This window comes from Diplotaxodon limnothrissa, linkage group LG7 (assembly GCF_057381915.1).
Source record: "Diplotaxodon limnothrissa isolate DT_005_m linkage group LG7, D_limnothrissa_male_GT1.1, whole genome shotgun sequence".
NCBI lineage: Eukaryota > Metazoa > Chordata > Actinopteri > Cichliformes > Cichlidae > Diplotaxodon > Diplotaxodon limnothrissa.
Window position 1 is genome coordinate 22,398,962 of NC_140602.1, and position 14,013 is coordinate 22,412,974.

Consider the following 14,013-nt stretch of genomic DNA (forward strand, 5'->3'; position numbering starts at 1 on the left):
CTTAGTGACTTAATCCACTCACAGTATAACCATTATTATGTTTAATATTCCTGATAGATGCTTGACTGGACTTTACTGTCATATTTTCTCTCCCTCTCTCTGGTTTAGGGAATGATGCAGCAGTTCCCTGTGCTGTTGTTAAAACCGTTGACAGCTTCAGTTTTCTTCACCACCCTGTTCACCAGCGGAGCCTCGAGATCCTTCAAAGATGCAAAGATGAGAAATACAGTAAGTAACCGGAGTTTCCTGCACACATTCATACTAATAGACGGTGGGAAGAAAGTTGGAGAGACTTGTGTGCAGCCTCAGTTCAGTCCCACACACTGTGATTTCACCATGGATACGGTTTTGTGCTGCAAAAGGATTGTCATGGATTTTTGCAGTATTTTGTTCATACATGTTTCATGTTTTATGGATTATTAACCAAAAATTGAGACTGATCAAACTGAAATAACAGTTTGTATTAGTTATTTGTGTTTTTCTCTATTCCTCACCTTACTTATGATTTTTTGTTTTGCAAAGGTGGAATATGTGAAACAGTTTAGCCTAGAAGTGGCAGTGTTACTTTTGTTTCTTAGTGTGGCTTTCTTTTGTTTCACTTGCCAATAATTGTTACATCATCAGTCAACAACCAACCTCCATGACTGACTTGAAAGGCAAACTAGGCTTGCTGCGGGTGTAAGCGATGCTAGGCTAAAAGTGCAGCCTACACACAGTTTTGTAGCACTCTAGTCTAACTGACCACTCAAGGCACTTAAAACTACAAATCAACTATAATGAACCATATGTTCATACGGCAGGTCAGTCTATACACAGGGGTGCACATAAGTGGTCCGCAGGTGCGCATTCGCTGTCAAAATAAAAGACGTGCACCAGATATGAAGTTGCAACGCGTGTTTGCGTACATAAGATTTTCAGGAGGACAGACATTTGTTTAGAACTCTTAAAGATGTCGAAGAAGCTCCTTTAAGCAATTACTTTGGTCTTCCTCCACCTCCAAAGAAATGTCAGAAGGAGTCCGAACCACAAAAGAAGCGTGTATTCTCGGAAAAGTAGTTGCAGGAGGTGAGCTGGCTTCAAACAAATGATGAACACATAGAGATGTGGTGCAGAATATGCCGTGAAAATCCGACTCTAGCGGACAAAAACAGTGCTTTTTATATGGACGCAAACGCGCGTTGCAACTTTTTATCTGGTGCACGTCTTTTATTTTGACAGCGAATGCGCACCTGTGGACCACTTATGTGCACCCCTGTCTATACACCTAAAGCACTTTATATTTCTCATACCTACAACTGATTTAGAATCGCCAACTAGCCTACCATGCTAATCTTTGGACGCTAGTTTTTTAAATAGCAGAAAGTATTTAGGCAAGTCGACTAGTCTAAGAGAAAGAAAATCTCCCAAAAACAATACATAAACAAATTATGTGTTGAATGTCACTAAAAAGTGTAGCACTTACAAACACATTAGTTTGAGAGTCTGGCTAGTCTTAGCAGTTTAGCAGGAGTTTTGTACATGCTATCACCTACACGCTGGGATTTACACCAGTACACTGTGTCATGCAAAAGTATAAAAGCTGGCAACAACATCAGCTGCCTGCATAGGCAACCTGGTAGGCTTTGCATGGATTCAACGCAATCCAAGGCAGGTCACACATTACTGCTGGTTCCCAGGATCTGCAGTCATCATGTTTTTGTTTCATTTATTGACTGCCTGCTTTGTATATAGACTGTATAAAAGTGAAAAACAATCTCTGGGGAGCGCTGCTTCTTCTTTTCGTGTTAGTTCGACAGACTGGACACTAGGATGAGTCAGTAGCTCCTCTTGAGCTATAAATTGGTATTACGGAAAGGTACAGCTGGTCCTAGCTGAATACTATCCCAACTTCAGTAGATATACAACACAGATGTCTTTGACACAAAGCTATATTTCTTGCATATATAATCTTGCATATTGCACCCTTCACGTTCGTATGATGAGTGTTATCCTTATAAATAATAAGGATGTGGGATTTCGCTTGTCCTCATATGTGGATTTGTTTTGTCAGATTTTAAAGATAGGTTTGCAGGGTCAATATTTCAATAAATTTGAAGCCAGAATAATAGGGACCCTCTGTAAAACTGAAAGGTCAGCACTTATTTGAGCGTGCAATATTTTTTGGTATTGATCATTTAAATTCAATTTGCTAAGAATATGAGAGGCATTCTTTTGAAAATTGATGTAATTTTTGAGGTTTAATGTGTTTTATCTTCACTTATGTATTAAATGGTACTATATTGAATTGTTATGATTCATATCTAAGTAGAGTTTGGAAGGTGATCCTTGTGAAAGAGGTTTTTAAATGGATTGATTCCTTGTGAGTTAAGAAGGCACATAGCTCGGCCTAATGAAAGGAATGAATCCTGTGCTGTATAGATCATAATGGGTGGCTTGTGGTTTTGAGGCCCGGTAAACTGGTTCTGTTGCAGCCATTAATAAGAAATCAGGTATGTGGGTCACTCTGAGCTCTGGGCAGATTGACTCAGCCTAGGAGCAAAGCTCATAACCAAAAATTTTCCCACGCATGAGTGATCGGACAAATGAATCAGGTCTCTGTAGACCAGAAGGGTTTAATGACACCCACGGTTTTTCTGGCCGTCCTTTATCACTCCTTTCAGCACTGATAATCACATTTGTGTGCCTGAGTGTGTTTTTGCATACTTCAAGTCATGTCATGTATCCTAATGTTGTAAAGCAGCACTTTGCAGAAGTGGGATTTAGCAGCTTTCCAGCAATGCAACTCATTTCAAAGGAAATTCCCAAGAGAATTTCTCAAGTCTTTATTTTTTCCTGTAAAAGAGAAAGTCTGATGATTTTGCACCTCGACATCTGTGTACTAGTCATGGTTACTACAAGTAAGCCTGTGAAAACAGTCATATACTGTAATGTTTATATTTTGCTTTGAAAGAGCCTTGTTAAGATAATATCTGTAATGCCCAAATTACGGGTAATCTGGGCAATTTTCTTTTGCACCTGCTGTTTAGGGCAGCCAATCAGAAGAAGGCTAAAATAGCTTGTTTCAGATAGCAAAGCCACTCTAATAGAGTCCAAGTGGGACAGAGATACTGCCCTGAAGATAGTTGTTTGTCATGTATAAAGAAGAAGTGTGTTAGAGCAGTGAAAACGAAGAACGGTAGAGAGTTGGAGTTAGGGGATTAGTGGAGACCCTTAAGCGCTGGATCTTAATGCTGTGGCTTCAAACACGGGGTGAGTGAGATGTAGGTGTTGATAAACCCTGTGACCTTTGACTCCTTTTTGTATTTCCTTTCCTTTTCCTCCCTTCACCACTTCCTATCCAGGTATAACCAGGAAGAATCCCCGCACCCCCTTGTCAGATCTTCAAGGCACCAACGCCCTCAATGAGAAGGCCAGCTGGTAAGTTCGAGTGTGTATTATTAGTATTAAATAAAATGCCTCTGTGCTGATCTTCACTCTTCCTCCCTCCCTGTAGGGATGGCTACAGCGTTGGATGTAATGGTCGCACCTCCAGGTCGGGTCGCCTCTCTTCAATGGGAAGCCCCGCGCTGGAAGAAGATGGGATCTTCCTCAATTCGAACAACAGCAAGCTCCTAGAGAGAGCTCAGGGAATTCTAATGTGAGTGACATATCACAAAGTCACAGTAGTCTTTTTGTTTGCTTGTTTGTTTTTGATAATTCTCAATCCAGTATATCACGCTGAGCACTCGAAGCGCTTTTACCCTGCAAGCATGCATTCACCCATGCACACGCAATCATACAGTGCTTTGTTCTGTGCACTTCAAGCTCTTTTATCTATCACCCACACACTCACACAATACATCAGGAGCAATTTAAAACCATTGACCTTCCAATTAGTAGACAATCCACTCTACTTCCTGAGCTTCGCCCGCCCCTGTTGGTCTAATATTAGTAGTGATACGCTTTAAATGGAGCCTATTCTGCTCATTTCCTGCTAACTAATTTTATTCTTGGACTCTACTAAAGTAGCTTTGCGTCAGTCACAGTTTTAAAAACTCCTTGGATATCTTACACTCTAACTTGGTGCTGTTCATACGCTGTCTGAATCTTCTGATTGGCTTCCCCAGTTGTAAACTGGAGGTTTAAACGGCAGATGTGTCAGGCTTCTGGTGCTGACAGCCAGATCTTCGTGCCCATTTGAGGGCTATCTGCAGTCATTAACATCATACAGAGCCAAGGAAGGAAATAGCTGTCTAAAAGCAGCCGTTTTGAGCAGACTGTGAGTCACAGGGATTATCCACACACACAGACTTCATGAATCAAAACTTTGGCATGTTTAATATAATGTCACTGTAACAGTATAGAGTATAGCCGGCAAAAAATACAGACAAGTATAATAGGCTGTCTTTAAAGCAATGGTTTTTAAGGTGCTTTCCCCCAGCATACTGTAAGGCCTGTAAGGCTGGATTGTAAGAAGGGATAAGAGAGCGTATCAGCACTAATACAGAGGAAATAAAAGATGTTAATAGCTGTTGAGTCTGCTGATAATATCTGCTAATTATAATTTCTCATGTTCAGGAGAAACAAAAACTGCAAAACTAAACCAACTCTTCCCAAGGTAAGACGCTGACCTGACACTACGCAAAACTTAGTAGGTGTTCATTCACTTCAGTGATACACAGGTTTGTAAATGATCCGGGTTTTTGTGCGCAGCACTTGCTGGACATTAAGTCTCTGCGCTACCTGAGCAGCGTGACGCTCCACGACCGCATCACCAAGTCTCTGCTTCATCTGCACAAGAAGAAGAAGCCTCCCAGCATCAGCGCTCAGTTCCAGGTCAGTGCCGCTTTCTCCCTCTGCTGGAGCACTCAAAGAATTACAACAACACTGGTGACACAGCAGACGGCAGCACGAGCACGTGCAGCAGCATCAGTAACAACAAAGAGCAAAAGTGTGATCATTTCAGTTTGTGTGTGCAGGCGTCGCTCAATAAGCTGATGGAGACTCTGGATCAGTCGGAGCCGTACTTTGTCAAGTGCATTCGCTCCAACGCTGAGAAGGTGATCGCTCCTGCAGAATAGCCTCCACTCCTCTTAGTGACCGACTGCTGGATTGTGTTTAAGCGCTCCTGTTGTTTTTCTGTCCCACTTAGCTGCCGCTGCGCTTCAACGACAGTCTGGTGCTCAGACAGCTGAGGTACACAGGTATGCTGGAAACCGTCCGGATCAGACAATCAGGTTACAGCAGCAAGTACACCTTTCAGGTAATCCCCTCCTAACGCAACTGCGCTGCAGATCCACAGCCAAAGCCATGTTATCACTATGTTGCTTAAAAGATGTTTTACTTTATTGAGAAAATAACATTTGTCATGATGTTTAGATTTCCTTGCTGTATTTAATCTTAACCAGAACTCTGTCTTCATGTAACAAAACACGTTTTTAATGTTGTATTTTCATCACAAAATGAATCACCAGAAAATGAACATACAAAAATCCTTTTTTCAGGACTTTGTGCATCACTTCCATGTGCTGCTGCCTCGGGGCACTAGCCCCACAAAGTCGGGCGTCAGGGAGTTCTTCAGACGGATCCACCTGCCCCCTGCTGGGTACCAAGTGGGCAGCACCATGGTACGAATTCTGGAAATTATAAATGGACTGTCCTTCTCTCTATATGTTTTTTTAAAATGTCCCATGCAGTGGACTTCAGCAACTTCACTTTACCTAATGTTTCTGTATGATGCAGGTGTTCCTGCGCGAGGCCGAGCGCCAGCGTCTTCAGACCCTCCTGCACCAGGAGGTCCTGCGGAGAATCGTCATGCTGCAGCGCCGCTTCAGGGCAGTTCTGGAGAGGAAGCACTTTGTCAACATGAGACGAGCTGCGTGCACCATTCAGGTGAGACGCTGTGATGGGATGGGCCTAAGAAGTGGTCCAATTCTATAGCTTTGTTCCTCTGTTCTCCTTAATGCTTGAAGGGTATCACTAATCCAGTCTGGGACTGTTTAAGCATTAGATGATTAATAGCTGTGTATTAACTCTTTAAGTGTCATGGTTCTTAAAACATAGTCTCTCCTTTTGAGATGATAAGCACTTGTGTCCTCACAGGAGAGCTCTGACCTTCAATGATGCTGCGTTGGGATATAAAGTATGATATTTGTCTTCTTGGTCTTTAACTAGCAAAGTCTCTAACACAAAATCCATGTTAATGCGATTGCATCCATATACCAGATAATGCTCCAGTGGATGTCCTGAGTCAGGCACCGCCTTTGCCTGAGTGTATTCAGCTTTCATTTGTCTTGTTATAAATCCAGAGCAGTGTGTTTTCATCTAAAAGGCCAAAGTCAGTTGCTATTTAGCTTACTTTGGTGAGCACGATCGATCTAGTGGAAGCAAAAGCCATGAAAGCTTTTGATAGGTTTTTGGGGATTTGGTGCTATACGAATAAAATTGTATGAAATTAAGTATAAAGCTACTGTATTAAATCATGACTGAATATGTTACATTTTTAATGAGTTATAAGAAAGAAATAACACGTGTGCTACAGAGTAAATACTGTGGAAAAAACGATGCAGCACTAAGTGGTAGAGAGAGGATGAAAGACAACAAATTTGCTCTTTCTGTTTTTTCTGGAAGAGTTCTTGGAGAGAAGCTGTCCAAATCCTCATGAGACTGAAAGAAAACACACCAGGTCATTCCAGAGCAGGATCCATTCAGGCACAGATAACTTTTACGAGAGAATATCAGAGCATCGAAACATAAACTGTCACATGTGGGATTTTTATTCTGTGCTTGTTGGTTGCATTTCTGCGTGGGCCTTCCAAGATTACAGTTCAAGTTTTGGAGTTGGGCTTAATCAAAATAACGTGAGGAGTTTTCTGAATCAAACATTCCTGCGGTGTCAGTCATACTGCATCATATTGATTTGACATAGTGAATGAATAACAGGCGTCAAATTTCATACATCTCTTACATAAACTGCGTCAGTTTAGCCTCACAGATATGCACATATTTTAGGTGGTCCCAAAGGGGGATGAGCATCTTTTTCTTTTAAAAAAATATTCAAAGCTTAGCTCAACATATTCAAGGATCCCCAGCCTGACTTTTTTCCCTCACATCTATTTTGTCTCACCGTGCTTTTCTTTCTCTTTCAGCGATGGTGGCGTTTCTGCCTCTTCAGGCAGTCCACCATTGACCTGAGCGTTGAGGAGGGAGCGGCGTTGTGTCTGCAGGCGGCTTGGAGGGGTTACAGAGAGAGGAGAAAGTTCCTGCACTGGCGGGATTCAGCGATCGTCATACAGAGGAGCTGGAAAAACTGCTGCCATCGGAGGGCTCTGGCAGCTACTGCAATTCAGACAGCCTGGAAGGGATCCAGGGAGAGGAGGCGTTACCACAGAACGCACGCAGCGATGATACAGTTACAGGCGAGGAGCAGAGGATACCTCGCTCGACTCAGGTGAGTGAAGGAGTTGAGCTTGTAGGTAGTTTGAATCAACTGATTAGTGTCTTTTAAATACAGCGTGTTTATTTGTATAGTTGGACTGATGCACTGACACATTAACATTGTTGCATTTAAACAAAATGCAGCCAATGAGATTTACACAGGAATTCTAACCAGGGCTACTTTGGAGACCTTATTGCTGGTTTAAAAAAAACAAAACAGTGTTGAACTCGAACACACTTCAAACAATCCAAAGGGACACCTGCGCTATCTGTCTGTATGCACAGTCTAGGATTCACAGTTGTATCTGCTGCCACCAAGTGGTGTTTTATGTGAAAATGTGTAGAAACCCAAGTTTTTGGCACAGGAAGTAAAATCATGGTGGTGCCTATGTGGATAATAGGCTTCTGTTTCCTCACTATTACTGTTTCCAGGTTTAGAGACTTCAAGGAGCAGCACGAGAGACTTGGTGAACAAACAAGTCTGTCAGCAGCGATGGAGGCAGGAAGAAGAGAGCCCGCCTCATCCGGACTGGAGAGTTATGGCCAGGACATCTCTGCACAGCTCCCCGAAGACTCTAAGTCTGTTTCACTTTATGGAGCAGAGATGGAAAAAGAAGATGACTTGGAGCGAAGCAGGAGCACAGACGAGAGCAGCCATAAGAACCGGTCGAAACGAGAGAGCAGACGAATGAGAGAGCTGGAGCAGGCACAGTTCAGCCTGGAGCTTCTTAAAGTCCGAAGTACCAGCTTGGGGGGTTCGCTGCCAGAAGACCCGGTCCCAAACAGCAGCAGCAGCTCTCAACAGGATGAGCATCACAGACATTCACCCCAAGGGTCCCCGGCTAGTCAAGGAAGTTTTGAAGTTCTCAGTGTGGAAGACATGGAAACTGAAGGCTCCGGAGGATATAGTTCTCAGCTCAGTGTACTTCAGGAACAGCCCAAGACGCTGGATATTCAACTTCAGCAGGGGCTGAGAGATTCCAACTATAATGAAAAGCCTGTGACTGAGTTGCCAAACAAAGTGGAGGCCCCGAGGGCAACTTTTTATATTGCTTCTGACCAAAGTCCAGCTCATGAACCAAAATCTGAAAGCCCCAGCAGTTCTTACAGAGAAAGAAGGGAGTCCACGTCTCGAAGGCCTGTAGTGGTGTTGATCAGTATGCAGAAAGAGAGTCCTTTGGAAGAGGGAGAGCTGCTGGCAGCCCAAACTCTAGAAAGAGCTTCTCAAACAGGAGCACCCAATGCCCAAATGACCCCTATTGCAGGCCTTGAGATAGCATCAGACAGGGAGCAGCCTCTCGGCGTTTCCACCCAAGCCAAGAGAGACATATTTGTGGTCAGTAAGTCTTCAAAGGCTCCCTTCACTCGTGGAGAGAGTCAGGAAGGTCCAGGGATTTGTTCCGCAGAGATGGACATCAAAATTGCCCTGAAGCCCACATGCAGCGTTCCTGCCGTACTCCCCACTCTGCAGGAGAGGAAGACGATTAGGTCAGCAAAGGAGGCCCCCAGCCCGGTCCTGGACACCAAACCTCCAAAGGCCCAGAAGAAGAGCAACGCCCAGACTGTGATTGTGAACATGGTGGAGAAACCCTCTAGTACTGTGTTCTCCCCACCCAGGCGCAAGCTGCCGTTCTCCAAGTAAGTAAACTGTGCTTTTGTGTTTGTTTAGCAGGGCCGAGGCGTATATTTGCCTCTCCAGAGTGCACTGAAGCTATTTAAATGGAACGCCATGAACACACCTGCAGTGCCTCTTCTGTTTCGATTGAATGGAAGAAAACTCCTCAAAGCAAACTGTTTACCTCGTGGTCTATTCCATGGAGGGGGTGGAGGGGTCTTTATCTGCTGGAAGGGAGAATCTTTTTGAGTTAGCCAGGACAAGCAGGAGGCGTGTAGAGTGAATAGTCCCAGTGGATAGTTGCACAGTTGTGTTAAGCTAGGTCTTCATATGGTGTCAATAGAACAACCTGGGCCAGATAGGTGCACAGTTTCATCCCTTGGAGCTGGTGAACATAACCCTTAAATATTGTGATGGCCAAAAGAAGATGCTTAAGAAGAATTGCTTAAAGAAGATGCCAAAAATCAACTCACTTAATCCGAGTCATTTTATTTTGAAAGTGCAATATGAACAGCTGCAAGCCTGCAGTGCTGTTTAAAGGCTAATGATTCATTTCCCCAAATCTGTATCACCAGTTTTCCTTCATTACAAAAAAAAGTCGACTTCATTAGCGCTTTTTAAAGAGACCAGTTAACTCAAAGTAGGACCTTTTAAACTGTGGTGATTTGATGCAGGTCCGATAAGGATTTGGTGAACCAGGAACGATCTCTCGCCATGTTCAGAGATGATTCCAAGTCTGCTGGATCCAGAAGCAGAGAGGTAGGAGCCTGCAGCTTCTACACATCACTTTAATTTCATTTGCACATCGTAATTATTGTTATCTTTACTCATTCAGTTCAGACTCAAGATTGAGATTTTTATTTACTTTGAGTCAAGTTTAAGACACAAAACAAGTAAATACAAGCACGCCAACAAACACACACATACACACACAGCTGATATATTCTTATGGTTGCCTGGAAGCAGGTGGGCCGCCCCGGCCCCAAAAAGAAAGCCCGAATGTCCCGGACGCGCTCCGACTTCCTGACTCGCTGTAACTCAGAGGGGGCGACCCAGTCGGATGACGATGATGAATACTACATCCCTGCCCACTCCTGCACGCTGCCCCCCTCTCTGTCTCCCCCACACTCCCACCCCGACGCTGACTGTCACAGTGACTCCGAGATGGTAAAATACCGGGTCTGCGGCGGTCACCTGACCTCCGTGCGAGTAACCTGTCCACTTCGGTCCCCCTCTCTACCTTCTTCTCATGTGCATCTGGCCACACGACAGGGGGACGAGCCTTTTAACACTGCTAACCCCACTTTCAGTTTTTCAACGCTGTCAGACCAAAAACATGTTTCTCTGCTAAATATGGCAGCGCTGTTTGTGTTTTTCCTCAGTGCTGATAAAGGTCACTTGGTGCTGTGAATGGCCTTGCACACTGCTTTGGTGGCTGCTAGTTTGAAACTAAGTCCAAGCTTCTCGACCACACTACCGTTTTCACTTTGCTCTATCAGCTAGTTTAATTCAGATAATATGTGCTTTGCAAAAATGTCATCATCCTTAAATTATTCAGACAGGTTCTAAATGCAACAGGGTCACTTCGCTTGCATTGTTTCATTAGATACAAAATTTACAGATTTACAGAGTGAAGTGCAAAGTCATCAAGTTTTGAAAGCTCATAATTATTCGTAACCTGAACCTATTATGCTTTCCTATATTTCCTGTGATATATACTCATTGGTCATTAGTTACCTTGCCTTCTAAACTGATGAATTCATCGTGGCACAGATTCAGTACGGTGCTAGAAACACTTCCTGGAGATTTTGATCCATCTTGACATGATAGTGTCACGCATAAATGTGCTGCATATTCATGATGCTAATATGCCGTCGCACCACATTCCAGATGTGCTCTGTTGGATTGAGATCTGGCGACTGTGGAAGTCGTTTGAGTGCAGTGAGCTCACTTTGATGTTAAAGAGAGAATTTCTGCTTTGTGACGTGATGGAAGCACACTGTGGTTTTAACAAGCAGCTATTTGAGTCGGTGTGTAGCTCCAGCCCTGAATATGTAATGAAACAATGAAGGAAGCTCATATTAAACATGTCCACAGATCAAGTAATCCCTGCAAGCCTAAAGCGTGAGCTTCAGACTGCTCTAAACCCTCCATCTCAGACGTATTACAGAGGATAATATCATCTCTAATATGGTCATCTCAGCACAGAAGCCACACCCACCTGCCATTTAAACCTTTTGTCTGTGAGCGTAAGCCAATCAAAAGAAAGATGCGTAGGTCAAACACTGAACTAATGACCTACAGCAAGGGCAAGACTACAGAATGGAGCTTGGCTAAAGAAAACGGTATGTGTAACAGTGTGGAGCTAAAACTGAGCACAATAGGTTCACAATAATAGAAGATGTAAAAAACAGCTCAGTGGTATCTGTGAATGAAAATTCAACATGATAGGTGAAGCCTCAGCTTATCTACCTGTGGTTGTCCCCCTCACCATGTTAAATTACAAATCCTCTTAGACCAAACTGCTCACAGTTTTGCATCTGTCATGAAGGAAAAATAAAATGCTAAAACTCAGAATGAGTTTATTTAGATATTCTTCTTTTACAGCACTGAACGCAGACTGTCCCAGCGCAAACTTGTTTGACTCGTGTGATGTGGTCAAAGACGTTGTTCTCTCATATTCTGACCTCCCAAACTTGACCCGTCCTTGAAACAAAACATCTCGTATTGCACTGCACGGCACTGCTCCTGCATGCTGGAGCCAATTAAAGCTGGACCAGAGTAACTTCTCACTAACAATGAGATTTTCCTACACAGTCTAACACATATGACTTCTGTTTGCCTATCACACACTCTCATTATCAGGCCTGTGCATGTTTATGGTGCCGATTTTTTCAGTTTCTTCACATGAAGTTAATGTGATCATTTATTTATTCGAAGTAGTAATTTAGTAGTTGTAGTTTTGCAAATAAACTCTGCTAAAACCATAAAACTCTGCAGAATTCTTAATCAAAACATGTCACAGTCGTGTCAGCTGACAGATTATAAATATGTTTTGTGGTCTTTCTCACTCACTGTATCTTTCTCTCCAGTCGTCTCACAAAGACCAGAAGAAAATCCATAAGACCATGTCATCAGGGGACTTGGGCAAGATGGAGATCCTCAGGAAAACCTCCAGTCAAGATGGAAGGTAGATCTTCCTCAACTTTCTCTTGTCACATCTTACTTTTTATGCTAGATGTTGAAGTTTTTTGTTTTGTTTTGTTTTTTCAGCAGGATGAGAGGGAAGATGCGATTCTGGAGTAAAACGAAACACAGTGAGAAAAAACTGTCAAGGGAGAAGCAGGCCATCATGAGTGAAGTTGGAGAAACACATGGTAAAAATAAAAGCTATTCAGCATGCCACATACAGCCTCTGAGCAGATTTATAAGCATGCAAACGCTAGATGTGCTCACAATTATCTCTGAACTGTAAATAAAAATGAAATACGTCACCTGATTAGCTCTGGACAGCCTCAGCATTGCTGCTGTTTCTAGATCGCTTTCTGGATCTTCCTCTTGCTTTGTGATTTCTTCATGGATGTGGATATGCAGAGAACAGCAGGTTTAATATGAAGGATCATTGCTGGTGATGAGAGAGCTGTGTCTCAGCAGTTCAAGAGTTTCAAAGCTTAAAGGCAGAGCAACCAGGAGCACACTAGTTTTTAGTCAGTTGCAATCACATTAACAAAAGTCACCTCGAGGTGCTTTCTGTTGTAAGATAAAGACCCAACAATAATACAGAGAAAACCCCAACAATCGGATGGCGCTGTGAGCAAGCACTTGGCGACAGTGGGAAGGAAAAACTTCCTTTTAACAGGAAGAAACCTCTATCTGAACCAGGCTCGGGGAGGGACGGCCATCTGCCATCTGATGAGAGAAGACTGCAGAGAGAGATGGGCCTCTGACACAGATCACCAGGCACAAGTGAACAGGACCGATCCATAAATAGCAGCTGTGTTAAATGTTGAAAAAGACTTCCAAGAGGAGCTCTACTTCCAGAATATCCTGGTCACACCCATGTGTGGTACACACAAGTGAATAAAAACAGGATCAGAGCTGCAAGCATGAATTTGTTCTGGCAGTAAATTTGAGACATGGTGTAATAAATTTGTGAAGAGTAGAAGTGCACAGTATAGCATAAGGAATAGTCGTTTTTAATGGAAAACAAAACAAAAAAATTGTGTATTTTATTCCTAGATGAATTAAGCCTAAACCTTTGGTGTCTTTGTGTAGCAGAAGGCCCGTCTCCTCCTCACAGTCCAGATTTGGAGGCGGCTTCATCTCGGGGGGTCAGAGACAGTAAGGAGAACAAGGAGCCGTCTCCCAAAATGAAGAGACGTCGCAGCGTGAAGATCAGCAGCATCGCTCTGGAACCTGCCCAGTGGCAGAATGACGCGCTGCACATCCTCACCTCGGCCCACGACTATCGCAGCATGAACGACTTCCTCATGAAGAAGGTGAGAGGGCAAAGGCCGCACACGCCTCACTGACTCACACAAAGAGCAGTGTTTGTGTGTTTTCGCTGTTCATAGAGTTGTAAGGGTTACCTCGTAGTACGTAACGTTTAAATTCTCATGCAGCGTGTCGTATGTGGTTGTCTGTGTAAATTAAACATCAAACAGAATTAAAGGAACAGTTCACCCCAAACTCCGATTCACATATTGATCCATATAGATTATTTTGGTGTGCTTCGCTCCCTCAGATTGCCGATCTTGATTCTGAAGATGGTAAAAAGGACACCATGGTGGATGTTGTTTTTAAGAAAGCGCTGAAGGAATTCAGGATCAACATCTTCAACTCGTACTCCACTGCCCTCGCTGTGAGTCTGACACCCTCTTTTACTCTGTCATTGCTGTCACACGACCAGGAAGATTTTAAAAACCGAGATGCTGCCACTTAAACTAGATTTACATTTTCTGCGTCCTTTCCTTTCTTTTTTC

The 14,013-nt window shown here is 43.4% G+C and overlaps 1 protein-coding gene across 1 annotated transcript in view; it reads left to right on the forward strand.

The window, feature by feature from the left end:
• Positions 1–14,013, forward strand: part of LOC146628255 (unconventional myosin-IXAb-like) — a 160,287-nt gene that overhangs the window by 130,810 nt on the left and 15,464 nt on the right. Inside the window, exons 15-31 of the mRNA XM_085359437.1 lie at positions 109–228; positions 3,342–3,417; positions 3,494–3,637; positions 4,558–4,597; positions 4,693–4,815; positions 4,959–5,039; positions 5,132–5,242; positions 5,484–5,606; positions 5,722–5,871; positions 7,128–7,429; positions 7,849–9,054; positions 9,706–9,790; positions 9,995–10,198; positions 12,124–12,221; positions 12,305–12,408; positions 13,307–13,530; positions 13,776–13,892. Coding sequence (XP_085215563.1) covers positions 109–228; positions 3,342–3,417; positions 3,494–3,637; positions 4,558–4,597; positions 4,693–4,815; positions 4,959–5,039; positions 5,132–5,242; positions 5,484–5,606; positions 5,722–5,871; positions 7,128–7,429; positions 7,849–9,054; positions 9,706–9,790; positions 9,995–10,198; positions 12,124–12,221; positions 12,305–12,408; positions 13,307–13,530; positions 13,776–13,892 — 3,308 coding nt within the window. The remainder of the gene's footprint in view (positions 1–108; positions 229–3,341; positions 3,418–3,493; positions 3,638–4,557; positions 4,598–4,692; positions 4,816–4,958; positions 5,040–5,131; positions 5,243–5,483; positions 5,607–5,721; positions 5,872–7,127; positions 7,430–7,848; positions 9,055–9,705; positions 9,791–9,994; positions 10,199–12,123; positions 12,222–12,304; positions 12,409–13,306; positions 13,531–13,775; positions 13,893–14,013) is intronic.